Raw genomic sequence first — 26233 nt, 5'->3', positions numbered from 1 at the left:
TCAGAGTCGACCCCGGCACCTCAGGAGCAAGTGTTGTTTATCTTGGATATCAGGGCGGTGTGCGCCATAGTGGATCTATCAAATGGGTTTATTGCCCATGGGAACTTAGGCTAAGACATTTTGGAAATTTTCAAAAATAAAATGAGGTCAAAAGGCATTGCTGATTTCTTACCTAATTTCACATTAATACCTTTTTTATGGGACAATGTAATAGTTATTTGAATCAACTAGTTTAACGTGTTTTATGTGTAGTATCCATCTTACTCACAAAATGAATGCAATATATACCCCCTTCCACCAATTAGTTTGTGACGTAGACACTCTGTGGAGGCTATCCCATTAAATGCAAGATGTTGTACTATGGATGCCCAAAATGTCTTCCTTTTTTTTTAGGCTGTTACTATCTCAACTGTGATGGTGAAAGCAAGATATTTAAATTTATTTGCAAAAATTTAGTTGTGTATGCTTCTGTGCATCAGTCCTAAAAAGAGATGCTTCAGCAGTTCCCCAGTTAATTTCCCATAAAAATGTTCCTACCTTCTTTCCCCACACATTTCATAAACGTATTCATTTTTGTTTGAACTACTGTGACGGTCTTGTTTGAACAGTAACTTGTTATTCTCTCCCATCTGCAATTTAGGCTTATATTAACCCTATTGCAGCGGCACGAGCAAGGGGTCCAGTGCAGAGTTCAGGGCCCAGCATACAGGATTACCTGAGCAGACCACGTCCAACTTGGTGAGATCTGAAACAAAATGTTATGGGTGATTCCATAATTAGGGGTGCATTTCCTGTTAGCTGGTTGTATTTATCAATTGTACAATTATTTCCTTAAAGCATTAATAGTGGTTACATTGGTCCGTCATTCCCTTACTGGACATAATTATGCGCCTTGATGGCAATATTGATTTTTTGCGGAATTGGTCAATGTACACGGTTTAGAAGATGACAATTAAAACATTTTGTCTTTTTTAACGTTCAGAACTTTGGTTCCATTTAAACTAAATACATTTAGATGATGTACACATGTGGCCAAAATTGTTGGTACCCTTCAATTAATGAAAAAATCTCACAATGGTCACAGAAATAACTTGAATCTGACAAAAGTAATAAACAAAGGTAATAATAAATAAAAATTCTATGAAATTTAACCAATGAAAGTCAGACATTGCTTTTCAACCAAGCTTCAACAGAATTACTTAAAAAAATAAATAAACTCATGAAACGATGGTACCTCTAGAAAAGACTGAAAATAATGTGTTAATCCAAGGTGTGTCCACTAATCAGCATCACAGGTGTCTACAATCTTGTAATCAATCCGTGGCCTATATATAGGGCTACAGGTCGTCACTGTGCTGTTTGGTGACATGGTGTGTACCACAGCATGGACCTCAGGAGATTGACCTCAAGAGTTGTCTCAGGAGATTAGAGAGAAAATTATAGACAAGCATATTAAAGGTAAAGGCACCCTTCAAACCTGAGACAACTGGAGCAGTTTGCTCATAAGGTGTGGGTCAAAATACCTCCTGAGAGGTGCAGAAGTCTCATTGACAGTTACAGGAATCGTCTGATTGCAGGGATTGTCTGAAAAAATGTTTTGTGCAACAAAATATTAAGTTCAGGGTACCATCATTTTTGTCCAGGCCTGTTTTCATGAGTTTTTAAATAATTCTGTTGAAGCATAGTTGAAAAGCAATGTCTGACTTTAAAAATTCTATGAAATTTAACCAATTATTTATTATTACCTTTGTCAGATTCAAGTTATTTCTGTGACCATTGTGAGTTTTTTCTTTCATTAACTGGTGGGTACCAACAATTTTGTCCACGTGTGTATTTACATTTTCAGCTGGGGCACAGTTCCTATAGTCTCCATTATAAATCAGCATTACACAGTTGACACTGATGAAATGTATCTGTCGGCTACATCTCCTGAACTGGTGCTCTGGTCTGATGTGTTCAGAGGGCCCGGAAAATTAAAGTTGGCCACTAAAAATTTGCAGCTCAAGATATTGCTAACTTGCATGGTTGTCATAAATAAGTACAAGCAGGAACATGGTTTTGCTTATTTTTTATATCAGAAAAACACAATGTCATATACACGACATTATATCCTGAAGCAATTATCTGCTACACAATGTTAAGATTAACATTTAACATTAAGAATTAATAAAATAATAAAGTTTAAGCCTACACCTTGGTGAACGTAATTTGAAAATTCCCCTTTCATTGAAGTGAAGTGCATCTCTAGTTCTAGAACCCATCTACTATGTTTGTTCTTAGCTGACGCTTTTTCTTTGCATGAAGGGAGGAACTAAAAGAGCAACTCGATAAAAAGAAAAAGGGCTCTCGCGCCTTGGCTGATTTTGAAGACAAAATGAATGAGGTTTGAAATAACACTGTTACATATCACTGTGATCTTTAATTAAACTTTGTTTTTGCTGTTATTTTTTTTTTAATTTTTTTATTTTTTTTGTTTTTCCAGAGATGGCGCAAAGAACTGGCAAAGAACAGGGAAAAGTTAATTGGTGCAAGGGAGAATCAAAAGGAAAGGAAGGCCACAGAGCAGAGGGACAAGCACAAGAGAGAGGTACACTCACTGAATTAAAGACCTCATTGGATTAACTCAAAAGACCCTTTAAAATGCAAATGTCATCACAATGTTCAGAATTGTAGTATTGAGGTTACTGGAGAGAAGTAGACAATAATATGTTGTCAATGATTAACATCTGAGCATTAGACTCCTATTAAAAATAAAATGTGCAGGCACTACGACAAAAAAGTTGTTACAGTTTGGCATTAAAGTCGTAATTTTTGAGAATAAAGAAGTAGCAGAAGAGCAATATATTTCACTACCTTGGTCAAGAACCAAAAGAATAGTGCTTGGATGAGTTAAAATCTTCCATAAAAGCTTCCATTGGATGTTATTTTTGGCCTTTAAATGTCACAGCCAGCATTATAAAGTCTGTGACATCTGTGGGCTTAAAAATGTGAAAATCAGAAGTAGTCCTTTTTATAACTAGCATGTAATGAATAGTTTGCAGTGGTCTAAAGTTATTCTCCACTTTAGCATTTTGTGCATCCTGACTATTCACCGTGAAGAATTTATAAGATCTTTTCACAGCTCTCAGTATGCAACTTTTTAGCCAAAAAAAAAAAAATCTTTTTTTTTTTTTGTTTTAGTCGTGTTTGTTGTACTGAAATCTTCCGTCCTTACTCTAATCTCCACAACCCTGACTCTAATTTGACTTGGAGGAGGGCCTCCTGCATGTTTCCACGGACATTTTTCATTGGCCATAATCTTCCACAGTATGGCATAAAACTTCTTTGATCTCAATGGGGAATATTCCAAAGTATGGTTTTAACTTTCTGTTTTCATGGAATCATGCAAGTGACCTCCCAGAATGCATACTTGGCTTTTTTCTTCCTTTGTCTTATACCACCGATCCTTATTCTTTCTGTCCATAGGTGTAGATCTCCTCCAGGGTCTTTGGTTGTTTTCTTTTGTTTTGTTTTTTTTTACTCTTAACTAACTTTCATTCAGTTGCTTCATATTTCTGCCACTGTGCAATGTCTGTTTTAGTTATTTAGATTTTCAGTGGTGCTCTACCATTTTAGTGCATAATAACATCTTGTTATTTGATCCTAACTTATAATCTTCTATGTATGATCTGTAATTAGAGGAAGAAGGAGAAGCGGCGGTGCAGCAGGGTGAGAGCAAGTTAATGCTGACCCTGACTTGAAGCTCAAATCTAACAAAGCTTGCTTCTGTTGTTGTGTTCAAGCACTCTTCATCATCCTCCTCCTCCTCCTCGTCTTCTGATTCTTTCAGCAGCTCTTTGTCCCAGTCTGAAGATGAGGTATGTATTGTCAAGTACATAGATTTTATCTTTTTATTTGTGACATTTTGTTTTAAGTTCAATGTAAACATTTGTTTCTTAGGATGAAAAGCCTGTAAAAAAGAAACGGAAAAGAAAACGGCTAACATCAGACTCTTCAGAAGACTATAATGTTGAAAGCAAGGTAGGCTCCTGTGTTGAGTATTATCACAGTAAAACCATGTTCTGATTGATTTGCAGTGCTCTGAACACTTCAAAATAGGAGTGTGTAATAGAGGGAGATTTGGCCACACGGACGCTGCATTCAAATTAAAAATTAAATTATAAAGATGGATAGATCCTTAAAAATTTGCCGCCCATAAGCAGTGTGGCTAGCAAACAAGTAACAGTAATTTATTCAGATCTGACAGGGATTCAAAAAAGTATTGCTAATGTCCTTTATGTTTTGGGATCATATAAATCCTTGGTTTTCACAGGAGTCCAAGAAGAAGAAAAGTGAAGAAAGAGTCAAGATTTCTGTAAGTATGAATGAAACGTATGTTGATCACTTTGACTTTAAAGAAGACATATAGCACGTGAGTCTGCCAGATAGTTAAAATCTATGACCCCTGTGGATCATTATGTAGCTGCACATCACCCTAGGGATTAGCAGATTTTCTTTAATTTGTACCAAAATGACTATACAAAATTGCCGAATCTGTGACTGATTAAAGAAAATAAAGTACAGAGCAGTGGGCATATGCCAACAACAGTGAAAACAGGAGTTGACCGGCAATATGGCATCTTGAAAATAAGCAATTAAAGATCGCACAAATCACTCCATATACAACTTCAAGAGGGTAAATGAGAAAGGAAAATTACTAAAATGGTTAAAAGGTCTGAAAAGTTGATGATGTGTAATGCATTTAAGTGGAGACACTACAGGCAAAACTCCTTATTTTCTTTTAGTCATTTAGTTTTTTTGGCATGCAAGTTTTCATGTGGAAACAACAAAACTGACCAGCCTGCATCGGAAATTTCCAGTAATTTCTGTAATTTCAAAGGCTGTTTTTGCTAAATTTCACACATTAAATTAGCACTGACATACACTAAACTTTCCAATGTTTTGAATTGGCAAGTTTCCAGTAAGATTTCATTTTCTAAAATACTAGATAAAATCCCCTCTAATATATAATAAATATATAATAAATAAATCAATAAAATATAAAATGTATATAAAATAAATAAAGCTGAACGGTTTGGGGAAAATGTAAAAAAAAAAAAAAAAATCAAGCATTGCAATTAGATTTGGGATTTATATTTTATTTATAATTTAAATAATAGGATTCTGTTCAAAGTTCACATTTTAAATGTTTCCAGAAGAATTGACAAAATGACTGAAATAGGCCTCTGTACTGATAAATCTTTGCTATGTGCTAATTGCATTTATTCAAATTGCAATTTCTATTGTTTATTACTTTCTTTTTTTTTGAGAGCTCCCTTTAGCATTATCATTGTAAATTTGCCTGTAAATGTCAGTAAAATTAACCACAAAATAGAAAAAAAAAAGCTTTATATACTCCCTTTTTCAGTAAAATTTTATAATAAAATATAATTTTTTGTTTTATAATCTTATTTTACATATCTCCATAACTACAATTGTGATGAGGTAGGATTTGATAAGTGAAGAGAAGGCAATGGTAGACATAAGAGGAATCACCAGCTGCATTGTTTTTAATGTTGCTGTGAGTTTTTCGATTGTGCTATGATTTTGTTAGAAGATTTAGCCAGTGGTTTATTGTTATTTTTGTTTTGTCTTTCCAGTTTGTCTTAAAAAAAAACAACAACTCAGATTACAAAAAGGTTATAATTGCTTGTGTAAGAGAATGGAGGATAGGTCACCAAGTAAACTGTTGGGGTTGAAGAGATGCTAAGATTGAGGATCTTTGACAGTACACAGACACAAAAGTGTACGATGTGCTGAATGGCTCTTACTGAAATCAGGAATAGGCAGAACACCACTGCAAATCTTTGAATCTGACTGGAAAAAGTGTCACGACAGTGGGAAAACATGAAAAATCAAACATCTGTTACATCCAGCTGAGAGAAAAGCACAGACATTTTACACAAAGCTAAGACAAATACACAAAGCTCTTACCTTCTACACATTTTTCATAAACAAAATGCTCCAAATTTTTTGCTCAAATAAATTCACAAATATTGCCAGAATCCACCTTGCTATGCAAGGTTAGCAACATCTCCCTGTAGCGTTCAGATTTCCTTTCAAATATCTCTTGACACCCTTCCTAAGGCCCACTAAGCTCCACCAGGATGATTTTCTTTCCTATAGCAAAGAAAAGGACTGTATCTGGTCTCAAGGTGGTGAGGGTAAAGTTCTTCAAAGCTGCTTGAGCTGAGCTGGGTCCCGGTAGCTTTGAACTTATCATCAAAACAAACAGTTTGATCATTATTTGTTGCCTATAAGCAATTACATTACTAAATTCTTAATACTAACACAAATGAATTCTGTTAACTGGGCAAAAGCTGTAAATGGGTGATTTCAATTCAATTCAATTCATTTATTTTTGTAACGCCCAAAATCACAACAACAGTTGTCTCAAAGGGCGTTCATGTTTTGGTTGATGGGGGAAACCAGAGTACCCGGAGGAAACCCATCCAGACACGGGGAGAATCATGAAAAACTCCACACAGAAAGGCCTGGGCGACCCGGGGATCGACCAAACCTTCTTGCTGTGAGGCATGAGTGATGGCACTCAGCCACCGTGCTGCCTACACACAAAAACAAAACAACAGGAAAAATCAGACAAAACAAGAAAAATCGGCCAGGCGAGGAGGAGGAGAGCCGGGCGAGGAGGAGAGGGAGGTGGGTGGAGAAGGGCCAGGCGAGGAGGAGGAGAGGGTCCAGCTGTCATCGGGGCATCTGAAAGAGTTACACTCCACAGGGGGAGTGGGACAGGGGACAACATGTGAATAGCATTGCTGATGAGAGAATAGGACAAAGCAGAGGATAGTGCTCAGGTTGCCATACTTCCCCCAGCTAGTTACTCCTACTGCAGCTTATCTTATCCCGGGTTTTAATGTCCCTAACTCCCTCACTATGTAACCTGGTCTATACCGAAGAGGAAGGTTTTAAGCCTGGTCTTAAATACAGAGACTGTGGGGGCCTGTTTAACATCAGCAGGGAGTTGATTCCATAGCACAGGAGCTTGGTAACTGAATGCTCTCCCTCCCACTGTACTTTTGGACACTCTAGGAACCACTAATAGTCCTGCATTCTGAGAGCGGAGTGCTCTGTTTGGCTGGTACGGGACAATAGCATCTTGCAGATAGGACGGGGCCATACCGTTTAGGGCTTTGTATGTCAGGAGGAGGACTTTGAATTTGATTCTAAGCTCGACAGGAAGCCAGTGCAGATATTTTAGTACAGGACTGATGTGGTCTCTTCTTTTAGTTCCTGTTAGGACTCTGGCCGCTGCATTTTGGACCAACTGGAGGCTCCTTATAGTACTTTTGGGGCAGGCGGCGAGCAGAGAATTACAGTAATCAAGTCTGGAGTAACAAATGCATGGATGAGTTTTTCAGCATCGTTTTTAGGTAAAATATTTCTAATTTTAGTTATATTTCGCAGGTGAAAGTATGCGGTTTTACAAGCTAGGTTTATATGGGCTGTGAATGAGAGATTTTGATCAAATAGGACTCCAAGATTTTTTACAGTAGGGCTAGAAGCTATACTCACATTGTCGAGTGAGATTATCTGGTCCGACAGAGAATCTCTTTGACCTTTGGGACCAATGACAATGACCTCTGTTTTTTCAGGATTTAAGAGCAGGTAATTCAAGGTCATCCAGGTTTTGATGTCCTTCACACAGGCACTGAGTTTATCTATTTGATCAGTCTGATTTGGTTTCATTGATAAGTAGTAAGAGTGTCATCAGCATAGCAGTGAAAATTAATGCCATGTTTTCTGATAATGTTACCCAATGGCAACATATACAGAGTAAATAGGATTGGACCAAGCACAGATCCTTGTGGAACACCACAGGCTACTTTAGAACAGGGAGAGGTGCTCTGGTTTATACTAACAAACTGGTACCTATCTGATAGATAGGATTTAAACCATTTGAGGGCGGTCCCTCTGGTTCCAATGTCACATTCTAACCTCTGCAGTAGAATGTTGTGATCAGTGGTGTCAAACGCTGCACTGAGGTCCAGTAGGACCAGGACTGAAGCCAGCCCGTTATCAGCAGCTAATCAAATCAAATCAAACTTTATTTATATAGCACTTTTCATACAAAAAAAAAGTAACACAAAGTGCTTTACAAACCATTAAAATCAGTCCCAGCCACCCGACAGCCCAACAACCCAACCCCAACACATCAATAATCATAACCAAACAACCCCCCACCCCAACACATGTTAAAATACCTCAGTTTCATTTAAAATATGTTTAAGTGGAACAGGCTGGATAAAGATGAACCAGATGAGAGAGCGCCACCAGAGGAACCATCTGCACCAGGAACAGGGTCACCCACAGCCACAGGACACCAGCCCAGGGCCCAGAGAAGAGATGAGGTCAAGACCAAACCTCCAGGGCCCACGAGCCAGGGCCCAGCAGCCACAGCCAACCACAGCTCCCGGTGCAGAGGGCTCCTCAGAGGAAACACTGGCAAATCTAAAATGATTAAAAATAATAAAATAAGTCAAACCTAATAAATAAGTCAATAAATAATCAATAAATAATAAAATAATCAATAAATAATAAAATAAGTCAAAACTAAACAAGTAAATAAAACATAAGTAAAACATAAACACACTAGCCAGCCTAAATAAGACTAAATAAATAGAGAAGTAAACTAAAATGATAAATACTAATCAAAAGCTATGCTAAAAAGATGGGTCTTGAGCCTGCTTTTAAAAACCTGAATGTTCTCTGCGGCCCTGAGGTCCTCCGGCAGGCTGTTCCATAGACGGGGGCCATAAAACTGGAAAGAGGCCTCTCCATGCATGTGTGTCCTGACTTTGGGAATGACTAGGAGCCTGCTGCCGGAGGAGCGCAGGGGCCGCGAGGGTTCATAGGATAAAAGCAGTTCTGTAAGATAAGAAGGCCCAAGACCATTAAGACATTTAAAAACCAGTAAAAGAACTTTAAAATCGATCCTGAAACACACAGGGAGCCAATGCAGGGATTCTAAAACCGGTGTAATGTGGTCCCGCCCCCTGGTCTTAGTCAGGACACGTGCTGCTGAATTTTGTAATAATTGTAGACCTGAAATCGCCTTTTTGGGAAGACCAGAGAGCAGGGCATTACAGTAATCTATACGACTGGTGATAAAAGCATGCATCAGCGTCTCTGTGTTGGCCCGAGAGAGAATGGGACGGACTCTGGCTATGTTTTTCAAATGGTAAAAACCAATTTTTGTGATGTTTTTAATGTGTGGAATAAAAGTCAGCTCAGAGTCAAAAATAACGCCCAGGTTTCTTACTTGTGATGATGGATTAAAAGACTGTGACTGTAATTTGGGTAAAAGTTTCTCTCTCTGGGCCTCAGGACCGATGATTAAAACCTCAGTTTTGTCCTGGTTAAGCTGGAGGAAGTTTTCTGCCATCCAGGATTTGATGTCTAAAATACAGTTAAAAAGAGCATCCACTGGGCTGGTGTCATCAGGAGACATGGAGATGTAAAGCTGTGTATCATCTGCATAGCTGTGGAAGCTGATTCCATGTCTCCTGATGACATCACCAAGAGGGAGCATGTACAGGTTAAAAAGTATAGGACCTAAAATGGAACCCTGGGGCACACCACATGTGATTTTATGAACCTGAGAGGAGTAGGTGTCTAAGCTTACCATAAATGTTCTGTCTGTGAGGTAGGAAGTAAACCATTTGTGTACAGTACCAGAGAGGCCGACCAGGTGTTTGAGTCTGTTTAAAAGAATAGTGTGGTCTACTGTATCAAAGGCAGCACTTAGATCCAGTAGAACCAACACTGTCACCTGTTTAGAATCATAATTTAGTCTAAAATCTAGTAGTAAATCATTTGTTACTTTAAGCAGTGCAGTCTCTGTGCTGTGGTGAGCTCTGAATCCAGATTGAATATATTATTGTCCTTCAGGTGGCGGCAGAGCTGTTTCACCACCACTCGTTCTAGAATTTTTGAGAGGAAGGGAAGATTAGAGATAGGTCTATAGTTGACTAGTTCATCAGGATTTAGGTTAGGTTTTTTCAAAAGGGGTTTAATCACAGCATACTTAAAGGACTGAGGAACGTGGCCATTTTCTAACGACATATTTATTGTGTTATGGATGGAATCTATTATTATGGGGAGGGCTTCTTTGAGGAGTCTGATTGGAATAGGGTCGAGCAAACAGGTTGATGGTTTGGTTTGTGATGGGATGTAATCCTGTTTTGTAGTTCTTACAGTTTGTTCTTGACACATCAGCCAAGCAAACCTTTGCTCTTACAGGGCTGTCCAACACCTGTGCTGTGATTGGTTCTGTTTTCAAAGTGGGCATGGTTATTTTAAAATCTATTTCTCTTTTGTGAAATTGTGATGAAAATATAACTTAAAACATGTTATCATGACTGTGCTGCCACATTACTGTTGATAAACTCCACAGCAACAACATAGCAACAATTGTGGTGTGAGGGGCAAGGTGTGGTTTGGCAGCAGAACGTCTGATGAAGTATGAAATGTCTGAGCCCTCAGCCCAGGACAAGTTCTTGTTCTTACAGCTCTAGGTGCAAGAACGATCATCTTGCTTCATATGGAGTATGAGCTGGCCATTAGTCACCCTTGGCATTAAAAATCTAAAGCACTGGCTTGGCCAGGTTGCACTGGTATTGTCTGGTATTATTCATCTTAGTGATAGTGGTGATAGGATGACATTTTACCCTGTTTTAATGGTTTTCTATTATTAGCTTACTCAAAGTTTTAATTCAGTGAGTCCACGACCCGGATCTTTGAAAAATTCAACCTTCTATTTATAAGCATAAATGAAAATCTGCTACTCACTGATGAAAGGTTGTTATGAAGACACCAGGGGCCGGCAGCATCATTCAACAGTGCAGCTCCGTGTTGTGATGATCAGATTGTAGTATTTAGGGGCAATTCCAGGTTCTTGAACCACACACACAGCATGACCTAGAAATGTACACTGCCTAAGCCAAAAAAAAAGTCACCACCTGGATTTAACTAAGCAAATAGGTACGAATCCTATAGGATCGATAGGTACGAATCAGATCTAGGTTTAGCAACAGTCTGTGCTCAAAGAATGAGGTCAGCTGACACCTAAATATACTGAATGACCAGGTTATTCCATCAATGGATTTGTTCTTCCCTGATGGCACGGGCATATTCCAAGATGACAATGCCAGGATTCATCGGGCTGAAATTGTGAAAGAGTTGTTCAGGAGCATGAGACATCATTTTCACTCATGGATTGTCCACCACAGAGTCCAGACCTTAACCCCATTGATAATCTTTAGGATGTGCTGGAGAAGGCTTTGTGCAGTCAGACTCTCCCATCATCAAGGCAACATCTTGGTGAAAAATTTATGCAACACTGGATGAAAATAAATCATGTGACATTGCAGAAGCAAAATTGAAACAATGCGACAGTGTGTGACCTTTTTTGTTTTTTTGGGGTGGTGTTTTTATCTGGGGCGACAGTGGCTCAGTGGTTAGAGTGTTGGTCCCCAACCCAAAGGTCAGAGGATCGAGTCCCGCTCGGACCAAGTTCTGTCGTTGTGTCCTTAGGCAAGACACTTCACCCACATTGCCTAGTATGAAAGTGGTGTGTGCATTTAGTATTTTGACAGAACAGGGTAATGAAGGGTGTGAACAAAGTATTATGGTTATTTAATAGAAACTATGTGTGAATGAGGTTTTAGGTTACAACCAGACATGTCACATTTCATGTGTCTTCTTTAATTCTTTAATGCTTGGTTTATCTTACTTTTTCAGGACAAATCCAAGAAAAAGAAGAAGCATAAGAATCGCAGCAGGAAAAAGCAAGTCAAGACCACGTCTCAGTCTGACTCAGAACTCGAGTAGTGCACACATGGGTTGTGGTCATGTGACCTCACCACATTCTACAATCTGTAGTTTAAAACTGAGCTAGAGGGCAGGTCAAAATTTGATGGTAGAGTTTGTAACTGGTCTAGGTCTCTAGCTAGTGTACATACAGCAAAAACTGGCACTAAGTTCAATGTCTTCAGCATACTTTATTATTCATGTTCTCACAAGAAAAAAATGTCACAAGATTGTGCAATTTTTTTTCATCATTGTTTACATTTTCTTTATATAAAACTTTGCTCAGTTACATCTCTTGAGTAGCTTGTTCAAAAAACTCTGCTACAGTAACAGCAAAAATATCCAGTAAAATTAAAAATAATGGGGCCAAAATTGTGATGAAAACTGCACAATTATTTATTTGAAATTATGTCAAAATTGTATCTTGTCTCATTCTTGGTGTCCCAATTGTGTCTTGTGGAAATGTTGCTCAACAATAATGACATGACATAAATTTGTATTTTATTTAAATGTCATTTTATTTTATTTTTTCTTCCAAAAAGCGTGACTCCAGTATAGGCCCCCTGCCCTCTATCTGACATTAAATTGTAGTACATGAATGCAGTTTAAGTAGATGTAGGGCTGTATGCTAGTGCCTGTCTGCTACATGTGAACCCAGTCTCACAGCCTCTTTTCTCAATACAATGGAACAGAATAACCAGTGTGTATGTGTTGGGAGGTATCTGCTTCTTCTGTGTTGTATGTATCTTTTTTGTCAATGTTCAGGCTGCCTAGAAAGCTCATTTACTCAATCCATATTTTTTTTTGTATATATACTTTTTTATTTCTATATATCCATTCATGTAGGACTCAGAGCAGTATTTTCTGCTCTGTGTTGTGTTGGGGGGAATATGAATTAATCTGTTAAATTGAGGCTCCACCTGGTGTTGGGTCTTGGTGGTGTGTTGTTTCACTTTACATCTGAATTAAAGAATCCCTCCCACTTGACCATCTTAACTGTTTCAAGTTAAGAGGGTCAAGAAAGTGGAAGTATAAAACTGGTATTTTAATTTAAGAGTATTGTGTTCAAATAAGAGGCCATGTCAGCCCAAAATAATGCCAATTCTATTGTTCAGCGGTCTCTATAATCCCTTAGTTGTCCAGGTAGGTTCCATTTTAAAACAAAATTGAATACGGTCAACTGGACAAAAGTTTAAGAATAAGAATACATTTAACCACTCAGAGGCTTCTTCTGGTTAGATTGCTGACCAGTAACCTGGCAGATGTGAGTCTTGGAGCAGTGGTGAAACATTTTTACTGCAAAAACTTTGGCTATTCCTCAGCTGTTTGTTTTCCTGCGTGAGGTTTATTCTCTACACATATGCATATGATTTAATAGTTTATATCAGCAATGTAATCTAGTAAAACTTGAAAGGTAAATGGCTTTTGTTAAAAAATATTTTAAACCCTTAACAATTCTAAAATGTATTAATTTTAGAAATAACACTGATTTCAAATACATAAAAATTACAACTTTTTTCAGATTTTTGGTCTATTAAAATGCATTAGCAGTATTGTCTGCAAATAGTTGCACATGTTTTAAAAAAATATTTAGAGCAAATAGTATAATTTGTGTTTTTGGGTTTTGTTTTGTTGTCCCAAAACTCTGTGATATTATTTTAGTCTCAAGGTTCTCAGTGTTCACAGTTAAACAATAAAACAATAACACATTCAAGCTTTTTTTCTGTTCATTTGTACCAAGTGCTTCTGTCGTTGGCACATTTGGAAATCATGGTTTCTGTACATGTGATTTCAGCCTGTAAACTGCCTTTCTGTGGTTTATTGGGAAATAAAATGTGGGCCAGTAATGTATTAAACTAAAAAAAAAAAAAACATTGTCACATGACTCAAGAGCAAGACTTGTTGGTCTATGTGCAAACACACACCAGGAAGTGAAGTGATCCCACACTTCAGATGGTAAGTACAAATCACAGTCTGATTCTGCTTTATGACCACAGTAAATATGTTTATTCTTTATGTTGTTCTGATATCCTTTTTGGGTTTTTTTGTCTGTAATTGTTTAGATGCTGGAAAAGTGTGTGCTCCTGGGCCTCTGTGGCCTGGTGTCCTGCTACATCACCTGTCCTGGTGGACACATGAGGTGTAATGACCAGGCCACATGCTGCCTCACTGAGGGAGGATACAGATGCTGCCCTTATCCAGATGTGAGTCTTCTTTGAGTTTAAACACGACATATTTGGATCACCATTTAACCTTTCATTGTTTTTAAATATCTACATTCGCAAAAAACAATGTATTAATATGTTTTTTTTTATAAGTTTCACTTTCATTTTTGATGCCGTGAGTCCTCCCTTTGCTCCGCTGAGGCAAGACACATTTTACTCAAATATCTGGTTCAGGGCCTTTAAATGATAAAAGTGGTACCCCCCGTATTATCCCACCAAACCAAGTCATCGAAAGAGATGCATGTACGGTAGAAGCTTTGTCTCCTACTCAATAAAACATTTTATTTTAAATGATGTTTTTATCTCTCCAGTCACAAGTGTACGACGGAGTAAAGGCTCATTAAATCAAATGATCCGGGCGTAAGAGAGTAAAGTCACAGCATCTCGACATTAAAGTCGTAATTTTACGAGAATAAACGACGGAGTATAAGGGTCACTTAAATAAAAATGAATGAATGAGTGACCAGTGCATTAGGCGTTATGGAGAATTTGAAGCAACTTTCAACTGGGGTTTATGCACGATGAAATACTGTGTCTTTTAGCCCACCATCACCACACTATCATTAGTATAAGTACTTTGAAGGGACAGTGCAAGTATTTGTGTTTAGTCAGAGGAACCAGACAGATTTGGAAGAAAATGCTAAATCTGAACAAAATGCTCGAAATTCTTCTTTTTTTCTCGTAAAATTACGACTAAAATGTCGAAATGCTGCGACTTTCTTCTCGTAGCGCTGCATTATTGATTTTATTTACGAAATGAAAGTTCCTCCTTGTTGTACTGCGTCTGTTGGGGTGGGTGTGTGTGCGTGTGTGTGTGTGTGTGTGTGTGTGTGTTGGGGTGTGGGTGTGTGTGTGTGTGTGTGTGTGTGTGTGTGTTCGTGTGCGGGGGTGCGTGTGTGTGTGTGGACAGGGGGTCTGCTGTGCTGACCGGACCCACTGCTGCCCAGAGGGATACCAGTGTAACCTGGAGACCCACATGTGTGAGAGGGACTTAGAGAGGAGGCCAATGCTGCGCACAGGGATGGATCAGACAGACAGAGCACCCGCTGTGGTGTACTGTGATAACTACTTCACGTGTCCCAACGGCTACACTTGCTGCAGACATCCACATGGCGGATGGACGTGCTGCCCATACTCTCCAGTGAGTAGATGGATACATCCCTAAGACATCTGTTTTCAAAACTTGAGATGAATATGCAAAAAAAAGAGAATACTGATACTTGTATATTGGAAATCAACACATGGTTTTCCATTAACTTCCCCATGCTAAACAGTTCCAAAACAGAAGTCCTCCTAGTAGGCACCCCATCCACACTCTCCAAATCTAACAGCTTCTCAATCAACATCAACCACTCAACTGTCCATCCTTCTCCTCAGGTCAAGAGTCTGGGTGTCCTCCTCGACAGTACACTTTCCTTTCACTCACACATCAATAATGTCACCCGGTCTGCATATTTCCACTTACGCAATATCTGTCGTCTTGGCCCCTCCCTCTCTCCTCACACCACTGCCATTCTAGTCCACAGCCTTGTAACTTCCTGCATTGGTTACTGTAACTCTCTTCTCTTTGGTCTCCCCAATAAATCCATCCAGAAACTGCAGCTCCTTCAGAACTCTGCAGCCCGGGTCATAACACGGACCCCCACTATCCACCACATCACCCCCGTCCTACAACAACTCCACTGGCTCCCCATAAAACAGAGAATTAACTTCAAAATACTAATTACCACCTTCAAAGCAAAACACAACCTAGCCCCTTCATACATATCTGACCTCCTCCACACTGCTGCTCCTGCCTCCCCGCTCCTCCTTCTCTCTCCAGCTCACTGTACCCTCTGCCCGACTTGTGACCATGGGGAACAGGGCTTTCAGTCACTCTGCCCCCCAGCTCTGGAACTCTCTCCCTCCTGATCTCCGCACCTTAGACTCTCTTCCACTCTTCAAATCCAGACTCAAAACTCACCTGTTCAGACTGTCCTGTCTCTTGTAACCAAGCACACATCTTTTATCAATCACTTTTTGTCATGTTTTATTGTATTTGTATGTTTTTATCTAATTTGATCTTGTTCAGTCCTTGGGTGTTTTGAAAGTCGCATATAAATAAAATGTACTATTATTATTATTATTATTATTATTATTAAAGTATAGTATGGTATGGTATGGTCATGTAGTATAGTTATATAGTATAACTCGTATAGTATTTGAGTCAAACAGCATTAACATATTCTTAAAACCAAACTAACTTGGAGCTTCAACTGAGTAAAACTTTGAAGCGCTGGTGGCTGCAGCTGCTGCAGCACAGATCAGGTGGAGACTGGCATGGCTTAGCCTCAGGCAGGTGAGGGGAATCATAGATGGAGGTGCTTACAGCTGCAGGAAAAAAGGGGGGGAAATGTAGTATCGTGACTGTAGTGTAAACACCTAACAATTCAAACTTGATTTCAACCCTAAAGAATAGGCTCAATACTTAATACAGATTCCAATGTCACAATGGTAATACAAACCCTTTTTTTTAGATGATAGAATGTGTTTTTTTCTATTCCCATGTTTTATATGTGTGTAATCCCTCAGTGTCCAGTAGGTTCATAGTGGTCCATGGGTGTACATTGATTTATGAGGTCTTATAATTGTTCTGACACAGCTCTGATGCAGGTTCATTTCTGTCCTCTGAATGTGACATTTTAGTAGCAATACCTGCTCAAATGAGTATCTAGTTTTTGATACTAGTTTTAGTATGAATTAGTATCTGATTTTTGACAACCCTAGTTCACACAGACTTTGGGAAACTAATCGCTTATAACTTAAAACCCCCAAACCTCCAAGTTTCACAGTTCTGCCTTAGTTTAGGTGAGAGATTATACTACTAATAAATAATAAGAATAAGAATAATAAATTCAAAATTACTTTTGATTATGTGCTACAAAAAATAATATATATATATATCTGAATATCTGAATTAACTTAGTATTATAATCTTAACATTGTATTTTCACATTTGATTTGAGTTGTGTTTTTGTGTGCTCAATAGGCCCGCTGCTGTCTGGATGGGTACCATTGCTGTCCATATGGCTATGACTGTGATTACACTTACACCCACTGCATCAGACGGGGCGTGCCCTACCCCTTTGGCTCCCCCAGCCTGTTGCCAGTACCTGCAGACAAGGTAGGTGTGTCGGTAGGTGTGTCTACAGCAATCAGGTAGCATGGGTTAACTTAAAAATTACTTGAATATAAAATGTTACCTAGAATTGTTTTGATTAGTTAAGATAAACTAGACTGGGCTCAGACTGCATGCGGTGCAATTCTGGCCGCAAGTATTCTATATAGTAAAAAGTAGGACAGGAGCACAGGCAGCACGCTGTGCAGTGCGGTGCTGCCGGCGGAGGTGCAAGCCTTTTCCCTTAATAAATGAATAGTTATCACGTGAACAATTGGTGTGACGTGTGCAGTGACCGCAACAGCACAGCAGAGCTTTTATGTGAGTGTCACACCGCTACAAAACTGGACTAACACTAGTGTCGCCGTTGGACCGGGTGCAGTCTGAGCAAAATGGTTGCCAACTTTTCTATATCTAGATATGTATAGCACGTAGCCCCCTGATGACATGGGTAACAAAAGAATGAGATCTGGGGCCTCAATTTAATGTTTTGTTCCCACAAAATGGGGGTTGTGCACTCCGGCAGATGTCATCTTGCAAATCCCAGCATGCACCACCACTGGCCGGTGAAGTGACTGAGAAATCATATACAAACTATTGGCTATGATTAACAACTTTATCAGAGTTTCAGTGATTGTGCATCATTGTTGAACACAGGGATGTGGAAATAATCAAGGGCCAAATATTGATGGGTGAAGTGGATTTTTGCAGCTAAACAGGATAGCAGCAAATCAAGCTTAAATTAAGCAACACATGTGATTTTTACATTGACGTTGATTATTGTTGCAGCTCAGTCTATTAATTATGCGAGAGAGTAGTTTGAAAAGAAATGACTGGGATCCTCCCCTCCTAGCACCTGCCTGGATGAGCCCATACCCTTACCCTGTCCTGAGTTCACCTTCATTCCCCTGTCTTGAGTGGACTTTACAGACTAAAACTTCAATCTGCAAATGATCTCGCATCAATCCCAGGAGAAGAAGGATGTTGGTTAATCGACTTGAATTGGAAAAACAATCCCAAATGCTTTTTGCAGAATACTGTTTGCAAAACAGTGTTTACAAAATACTTTTTGCTAAATTTACTGTTTAGAAATGTCGATTGTAGAAAAATTTAATTACAAACTAAAGTTAAACCATAGATTTTTGGGTGTTTATTACATTTGTGACATGAGTGTGTACACAGCTGCACATTATCAAGATCACACAATTTTATTTTTTGTAATTTTTATATTTAAAAGAACATAAGTGGGAAAAGTACCATTACCGCCATTTAAACTAGTGATACATATTTGCTTCCAAATCAAATTCTGAATAAAGTCACATCTCTGTCCATTTTGTGCTTTCTTGGGGGTGAAAGTTTTTTGTTTTTTTTCAATATGTAATGCATTGAATTTGGCTAAAGTTGGATTTATTATGCACTGGACATATATTGTTTTCGATCTTGCCACGTAGCCTATTGATAGAGATCAATGACAAGAAGCCACTGAAACTGTGCTAGCTGTGTTTTGCTCAAGATAAAAGTTACCATTACTGGAAATACAGCGGTTTATCACAAGATCAAGTCACAATTTTTGGGTACAAAATGGTAATCCGGGATATGTATTCTGTTACATAGTAACTTGAGGCCACTTAGTTTTACCCAGTTAGTGATTTAGGTAAGAAAAAAAAAACTGTAAATCAATTTGGTAATTTGTGGGCAAAGACAAAGAATGTGACTTTTTAACTAAATGTGAAAACTGGACTATGTTTCATTGTTGTGCTCATTTCCTTTGTCCACAGACTACCACTACCTTGGAGTCTGCTCTTCATGGAGTCATCCGCTGTGATTCGTCCTTTTACTGTTCCAAAGGCTCCTCTTGCTGCAAGGGCCCCACAGGGCAGTGGAGGTGCTGCCCCTACCCACTGGTAGGGGCCAGTACTATGTGATAAACAATGCACACACAGTAGGGTTGTAATCGAATAGAAAATGAAGATTATTTTGCTATTAAGCTGCCATGAATTAGGTGAAAGATTCAGGTTAATACATTGAATATTTAATTACAAAGCATGTCAGAAAAAAGATTTTTTCCTCAAAAATTGTGCAGCAGAGTAGTGTATTATGTTTGAAAGTGTGTTTTTATCCTGACCATTTCACACTTAAAGGGACCAATCAGTTGCTGAGAGTACACATGGTAGTTATGCAAGAGGTCTCTCATGACCTAGGAGCTGCTGCTAAGTGAGTGACTGAACTTGTGAAATTTGGAAATGGTTCCTAATTCTGGCTGGGTTGTGTGCCATTTTTGTGGACTGATTAGAGACCAATTTAGATGATTTGGTTTATTATTTTTACTTTGAAATGTAAATCATTGCCTAAGCTCTCAAAATGCATCCTTATGCAAGCAACTTTAGGTGCTCTACTTTACTTCTCTTTACCAGGAAAACACACAAGTATTATAAGGGTAGGACTGCACATTTTTTGCAATCACAAATATGGCTGAGAGCGTATTATTTATAAATGGCCTTTCTGGTGTGTTTTCCAGGCCAGCTGCTGTGCTGACGGGACCCATTGCTGTCAGTATGGCTACACGTGTGACCCGGACTCCCAGGTGTGCAGAAGTGGGCTCTTCACACAATGAAGAGACCAGGCATTTTCACTTTTATACAGCAGAATCAATATATGGCTAATACGCCCTGACCAAAATTGAAATAAACCAATCACCCACTTTCTATAGTTACTGATTCATGTCACATTAGCAACGCAACTTCAGTTTTGTTCATTTGTTCACTTTTAACCTGTTTGACACAACTGTATTATTTAGTTAGATTTTATTTCTGTTTTACAAATAATTACAGATCTTTTCATGCCAGAGAATGTGACTGTAACGTTAAACCAGTTTCCACAAAAGCACTGATCATGCACTTCAAAGTGATAAAAATGGGATTGGCAAAATAACATTGGTTGGTAATGAGATAGAAAAGAATAAACGTTATCTTGGAAATGTAAAATCTAAATAAATGAATAAATGTGATTGGTTTTCAGTGTGGGTCCATGTGGTATGTCCGGCCGTAAAGAACAGCCGTGATGAGGCCTGCTCTCATATGAGAGTGTGCAATGGTCACAGTCCCATGTGCCGAGGTGTGGAGGAGCGTCGGCTGCTCCAGAGTGTACTGACTGGACAGAACAGATGGGTACACATGTTTAGTATTAAATGTTCCCTCCAACACAAAGTCCATTTTAGTTTGTGCCTCCACCACCTCCTGTCCACATGAATGGGCATCAGCTCCAGCACATTTCACCAGAGCACAAACCTGCAGACGAGTACAAAACAAATACAACAGTAAACATAATGACTAATAAATACCCTGAACCACACCATACAGGACGGCTGATGTCACCACAAGCTGCTTAAGCTCCTCAAGAGTGGCCCCTTCACTGCAACAGACCCAGTGGTGTGCCCAGACTTTTTTCACTGGGGTGACACCAGGGCTGGCCCAATTCTTTAAGGTGATAATTTTTAGAATTTATTTTAAAAAAGGAATTAAAATATGTCTATTTATTAACCAAAAATGTTTATTTTATTGCTTGTTTGGAAAACACCACACAGTACGGGAAGGTACGCTGTTTTCAAAATGTATGTAGTCCACGCATGCTAATTACATTCTACGTCCTTTTTTTCATATATGGAGAACATGATGGGCATCCTAATTATTCACTGTAATGAGTTTGTAAGCACTTTTCACAACTTACAGAGGCCAGTGCAGAGTTTTGTCATCATGGATGTGCTAACAACAACGGTTAATCATGCACTTCCTGATTCCTCAAGAGCCGCTTACACAATATATCTGTACTGGGGCAAGACAAATTTTGCTCATATACATGGGGAAAAAATCTGATACAGCACAGGCCCTTTAATTGTCGTTTCTTCTGTGTACAAAGAATACATGTTTATGCTTTGCTACATTTATCACATAGGAATGATATTGAAGTAATAAGAATAATACATTTAACTGTTAAATATGCAGAAATTGTAAAAGCATTAGTCCATGTAATATTAGGACCTCTGAGTGAATGTGTTAATGAGGAGGTGGTGACACTTAAAATCATTATTTTGATGTGAAAACGTATATGTTTTATTTCCCACTCTGATCTGATGAAGTTGTTCATGGTGTGATGGCATTTTTTAAAATAATAAACAGTGACCCACCTGCAGACTGTAGTGTCCATTAACAGTGTGCGTTCCAGCGAATGCTCCCAGTGCATACACTTCAGTGAAGTTACTGTCCATGTACTGATACTGCAGCCAGCAACAAAAGGAGCCATCGCAGACACTGAGCTGCCCCCCTGGCCCAGGCAACAGTACGAAGGTGAAAGGGTCATGCATCATGCAGGAGGTGAAAGAGGGCGGGGCTCTCCAGCCCTCAGAGAGATACCATCTCACTTCAGTGTACCCCTGCTCCTTGTGCATCACCTGACTTACAGGCAGTGTGTCAGGCAGAGGCTCCAATGGCCTCAGTGTGGCCACCACAAGCCAGCCCTCTTCTGGGTCACCTCTCTGAGCATGGTGGTACATAGCAGAGGAGGGGGAATAGATCCCACTTCCAGTCATAATCAGCTCATCACTGCGAATGTTTGCAGCTAACAGTGTGACATTAGCCCCCACACTGAAGGCCTGCTGAAATTGAATAGCGTCCAGGAGAGGGAGCTGGTTCATCCAGGCAGTGGGGAAAATGAACTGGCGCACACCCTGCAGAGATTCAGGTTGTCATAAGGATAATAGAGTGCAGTTAGTGCAGTGTTGTGAGCACACCTTCTCCACCATGGACACAGTTGGCTGCTGGAACAGGATGTCAAAGCAGGTAATAAGACCAAACCTTCCTGCAAAAGGTGTGTCAAATGTGACCATTTCCATGTGTTGGGGGGTGTCGAACGCCTCCTCAAAGTACAGGTTCTGCTTGTGATAGCGAGCCACCAGCAACCCATCATTCCTTAAGAAAACAAAAAGGACATTGGTCTTGGACTTGCAGACTTTTTTCTAATGTAAAACAAATAACTGCAACCTTACAATGATAGAATTATCAGATAGAATAATATAGGTAAAATGTTTAAATACATTCAGGCTTCTTGCTTTCAGTATGACTGCCAGTGGAGTTATGGAGCTTGTTGTTGAAACTAGCCATAAGTACCTTCAAACAAGTCAAATACTAAGTATATAAACCTAAAATGGCTATAATTTCAGGGCAGTGTGGTATTATGAGGGTTGCACGTCATAAACTCAATCATCAGACTACATCAAGAGTACAAGCACATATGTTCCTGATTTAAAGATCCTATATTGCACAAAATGTATTCTTGTGAGCTTTATAACATGGCAACATTACAACATGGCTTAATGTTGTTACCTCCTCAAGAACATACCTGTGCTCAAAATGCTCTGTTCCACTTTGTGATGTCATAAAGCGTTAGTTTTCATGTTAACCGCTACATTTCACCTTTTGTTAGTAGAGATTTAAAATTATCCAAATGATTCTACACAGTGGAGCACTTTCTGTATTGCCACATGACATCACAAGGTGGCTCTCTTTGAGAGAAGCCTAAACAAGCAGGGCTTGTGTGTTAAACATGTGTGAATGAAACAAAATACAACTTCAAGTCTGTTTGTGACAAGGAAATGACATAGATCGGAAACTAGCGTAACATGCACACTTCAAGGAGCTGAGAGAGGCACAGAGACATGAACCTGTAGACCACATTGGTGTTAAAGTGCCAATGACCATCAGGGGGACAGGGGCTGCCAGAGTCCCCAGAGCAGGGCTGCACACTGCCCATGTTGGCTACCACATACAGGCCATGTCTCCGGGCCAGGCAGCTCAGCCAGTGCTGCACCTGTGGGAGAAAGTTCTGTCACAAGAGATATAGCTGTACAAAAATTTGGCAACACAGGGGACATATTTTATTTTCAATAAAAAACATTCAAAACACACATTGAAATAGTACTTGGACATTCAAAGCTATATAAATGAACTTATAATATAAAACAAACAGCGCACTGGCACTGGAGCAGCAGAAGCCTAAACACAAGTGGAATACTGCAATATTTCTTAGCTTGGACTTTTTTGTGTGCAAAAAGTAAAAATAGTTGTTAGGGTTTGGAACATTTGGAGTCAGGAGAGACCTCAGTGTTCGGGTGGCGCTGTGGGTCCTCACAGGGGTTCCAGCTTTCCTGCTGTGGGTCAGGGACCACCTCCAGGTAGGCTGCTATAGAAGAGCGAGTGAAGTTAAAGCCCTGCAGGCCATCCTCTGGGAAAACCAGAATCTGAGCACCCTGCACACACCACACATTCCATGAGATATTAACCCCATGTACAACATACCAGTGTTTTCAGGATAAATCAAACTTTCAGTTTAAGGAAAAAGTTTCAGACTATAATATTTTTTTATACTCCAATGACTTTAAAAAAAATACACTAGACAACACAAGGCAAGCATTATAGAAAATGTTTTGTTTTTAAGTGAACAAAAATCTCTACTGGGTACAGATCTAAATTTCAGAATGTTCTAGTGAGAAGAACTGTTAAGGCGACACGCAGGTGGAAAAGGGGGCCGGGAGCTTCCTGGCACATTTATATCACAGGAATTGCCCAGAACACAAAATCAGGGTACAAGGTCTCGCAAATATTAGGCCTAATTAGACTGTGTGGCAGGAGTAACAAATGAATAGACTAATAATAGTTTAATCATAGGCTAATTAAAAGACTAGGCAGATCCACGGCAACTACTACACGTAAGCACAAAGATGAACCTGCAGCGCGGCCCTGGCGGCCTGCTTCGAGTACACCTGGAGGTTCTGGCGCAGGTGACGCAGCGCTGCGCTGCGGGACACGGGCACACGCGGCTCCGGGTTCAGCGCCACGCAGTGCTCGTACACTGCCGCAACGTACGAAGAGGGAAGGTGGTGCGAATGTGCGCCACAGGTCCAACTGCACAAGGTGATAATGACGAGTAGACCCGTCCTACACCCGAGACCAAGGAACACCGACCCGACCACCGCCGCGAGCATGTCCAAAGACTGTGGACAGAAGGACAACTCTGTGGTGGTGCGGGCTGTGAACCGAGCTAGAACCGAGCTAGAATCGAGACACAAACACAAGCGTGAATTCCATTTTTTCAGTTTAAGGTCAGAGAGACAACTATGGACTTGCTTATAATCTCTTTGCTGATTGGCTATAGCTCATTGTTTTCCCTAAACTGCAGTTCTCTGGTTAAAGGGACATTTCCTCAGCTGCTGGTTCTGACCACGTGGTCCTGTAGTGTGAGGACTATGGCCTATTTAGGATTATTTTTATATTGTTATTCTGGGACATCAAGACTAATGTGTTTTTATTGTCTGGTTTTACATGTCACTTTCAACTAAGATTACTGTGGTAGCCTGTACTGGGGCTGAAAATGTGTTTAAGGCACAGTTAGATATTTCAGTTTAATTTAGTTCAATTTATTTTTGCTGTGCCCAAAATCACAACAGCAGTCGCCTCTGAGGGCAGAACATGAGAACTGATTTAACCAACAGAAAGTTCAACAATGAAACAGAAACAGACAAGCAAATGGAGAAGTGTCCCAGAACATCCCCTGTCCTTAGGCCCTCCTCCTCAGCAAGGAAGACCTCAGGCATACAAACTAGAAGCACCATGTCGAGATGTCTCCAGGCCATAGCTGCACAGCAAAGTACTTCAGATACAACAGATCTCACAAACGATGTAGTAGTATGTAGTTGTAGTTTTCTCACAAACGATTTTATGGTTCTGGGGTGTCTATGGCAAATTATGTGCTTCTGAGAGAGACATATACAGTTATCAGTGAGACATATGCAGTGAGACATAAACCATGAGACATATGCAGTGAGACACATACAGTGAGACGTATGCAGCGAGACAGATGCAGTGAGACATATACAGTGAGACGTATGCAGCGAGACAGATGCAGTGAGACACATACAGTGAGACGTATGCAGCGCGACGTATGCAGTGAGACACATACAGTGAGACGTATGCAGTGAGACATATACAGTGAGACATAAACCATGAGACAGATGCAGTGAGACATATACAGTGAGATGTATGCAATGAGATGTATGCAGCGAGAAAGATGCAGTGAGACATATACAGTGAGACATAAACCATGAGACATATACAGTGAGACATATGCAGCGAGACAGATGCAGTGAGACATATACAGTGAGACGTATGCAGTGAGACACATACAGTGAGACGTATGCAGCGAGACGTATGCAGTGAGACACATACAGTGAGACGTATGCAGTGAGACACATACAGTGAGACGTATGCAGCGAGACAGATGCAGTGAGACATACAGTGAGACGTATGCAGCGAGACGTATGCAGCAAGACTTATGCAGTGAGACATATACAGTGAAACATAAACCATGAGACAGATGCAGTGAGACATATACAGTGAGACGTATGCAGCGAGAAAGATGCAGTGAGACATATACAGTGAGACATAAACCATGAGACAGATGCAGTGAGACATATACAGTGAGACGTATGCAGCGAGAAAGATGCAGTGAGACATATACAGTGAGACATAAACCATGAGACATATACAGTGAGACTATGCAGCGAGACGTATGCAGCGAGACAGATGCAGTGAGACATATACAGTGAGACATAAACCATGAGACATATGCAGTGAGACATATACAGTGAGACATAAACCATGAGACATATGCAGTGAGACATATACAGTGAGACGTATGCAGCGAGACGTATGCAGTGAGACATATACAGTGAGACATAAACCATGAGACATATGCAGTGAGACATATACAGTGAGACGTATGCAGTGAGACGTATGCAGCGAGACGTATGCAGTGAGACATAAACCATGAGACATATGCAGTGACATACAGTGAGACATATACAGTGAGACAGATGCAGCAAGACATATACAGTGAGACAGATGCAGTATGACATATACAGTGAGACAGGTGC

At 39.8% G+C, this 26233-nt stretch overlaps 3 protein-coding genes across 4 annotated transcripts; 2 read left to right on the top strand and 1 right to left on the bottom strand.

Annotated features, from left to right (window-relative positions):
- Positions 1-585: 585 nt before the first annotated feature.
- On the top strand, positions 586-13581 carry fam133b (family with sequence similarity 133 member B). Its single transcript, XM_033991508.2, has 8 exons — positions 586-738; positions 2305-2383; positions 2483-2587; positions 3679-3708; positions 3783-3857; positions 3940-4020; positions 4313-4354; positions 11800-13581. Exons 2-8 carry the CDS (start codon positions 2375-2377, stop codon positions 11887-11889), a joined length of 432 nt encoding a protein of 143 aa, XP_033847399.2. The 5' UTR covers positions 586-738; positions 2305-2374; the 3' UTR covers positions 11890-13581.
- A 166-nt stretch (positions 13582-13747) lies between these two features.
- Positions 13748-21438, top strand: LOC117393395 (progranulin-like). Its single transcript, XM_033991516.2, has 6 exons — positions 13748-13824; positions 13932-14072; positions 15004-15234; positions 17122-17256; positions 19029-19154; positions 19769-21438. The coding sequence occupies exons 1-6, from the start codon at positions 13822-13824 to the stop codon at positions 19862-19864; spliced, it is 732 nt and encodes a 243-aa protein (XP_033847407.1). The 5' UTR covers positions 13748-13821; the 3' UTR covers positions 19865-21438.
- Positions 20265-24400, bottom strand: btd (biotinidase). 2 transcript variants are annotated; one of them, XM_055225321.1, is made up of 6 exons: positions 24029-24400; positions 23402-23551; positions 22961-23112; positions 22037-22214; positions 21434-21973; positions 20265-20537 (listed from the first exon to the last, which is right to left on the bottom strand). In XM_055225321.1, exons 1-6 carry the CDS (start codon positions 24284-24286, stop codon positions 20265-20267), a joined length of 1551 nt encoding a protein of 516 aa, XP_055081296.1. In that variant the 5' UTR covers positions 24287-24400. The 2 variants fall into 2 exon arrangements, with proteins under 2 accessions (XP_055081296.1, XP_033847406.1); XM_033991515.2 differs by having other exon boundaries at positions 22967-23112.
- Between the last annotated feature and the right edge of the window lie 1833 nt (positions 24401-26233).

This window comes from Periophthalmus magnuspinnatus, chromosome 11 (assembly GCF_009829125.3).
Source record: "Periophthalmus magnuspinnatus isolate fPerMag1 chromosome 11, fPerMag1.2.pri, whole genome shotgun sequence".
NCBI classification, from domain to species: Eukaryota; Metazoa; Chordata; class Actinopteri; order Gobiiformes; family Gobiidae; genus Periophthalmus; species Periophthalmus magnuspinnatus.
Note: the sequence above shows the minus strand (reverse complement) of the source record. Positions and strands in the feature narration are given on the sequence as shown.

Excerpts from the sequence above, each read along its gene's own strand:
- btd (XM_055225321.1), bottom strand. The coding sequence starts at position 24,286 with ATGCTCGCGGCGGTGGTCGGGTCGGTGTTCCTTGGTCTCGGGTGTAGG. Across the intron at positions 23,552-24,028 it reads CCGCCAGGGCCGCGCTGCAG|GGTGCTCAGATTCTGGTTTT; the intron begins GTTCATCTTTGT and ends TGGTGTGTGCAG. Across the intron at positions 23,113-23,401 it reads AGCGCCACCCGAACACTGAG|GTGCAGCACTGGCTGAGCTG; the intron begins GTCTCTCCTGAC and ends TTTCTCCCACAG.
- LOC117393395 (XM_033991516.2), top strand. Across the intron at positions 15,235-17,121 it reads CGTGCTGCCCATACTCTCCA|GCCCGCTGCTGTCTGGATGG; the intron begins GTGAGTAGATGG and ends TGTGCTCAATAG. Across the intron at positions 17,257-19,028 it reads TGCCAGTACCTGCAGACAAG|ACTACCACTACCTTGGAGTC; the intron begins GTAGGTGTGTCG and ends CTTTGTCCACAG.
- fam133b (XM_033991508.2), top strand. Across the intron at positions 3,709-3,782 it reads AGAAGCGGCGGTGCAGCAGG|CACTCTTCATCATCCTCCTC; the intron begins GTGAGAGCAAGT and ends GTTGTGTTCAAG. Across the intron at positions 3,858-3,939 it reads TGTCCCAGTCTGAAGATGAG|GATGAAAAGCCTGTAAAAAA; the intron begins GTATGTATTGTC and ends TTTGTTTCTTAG.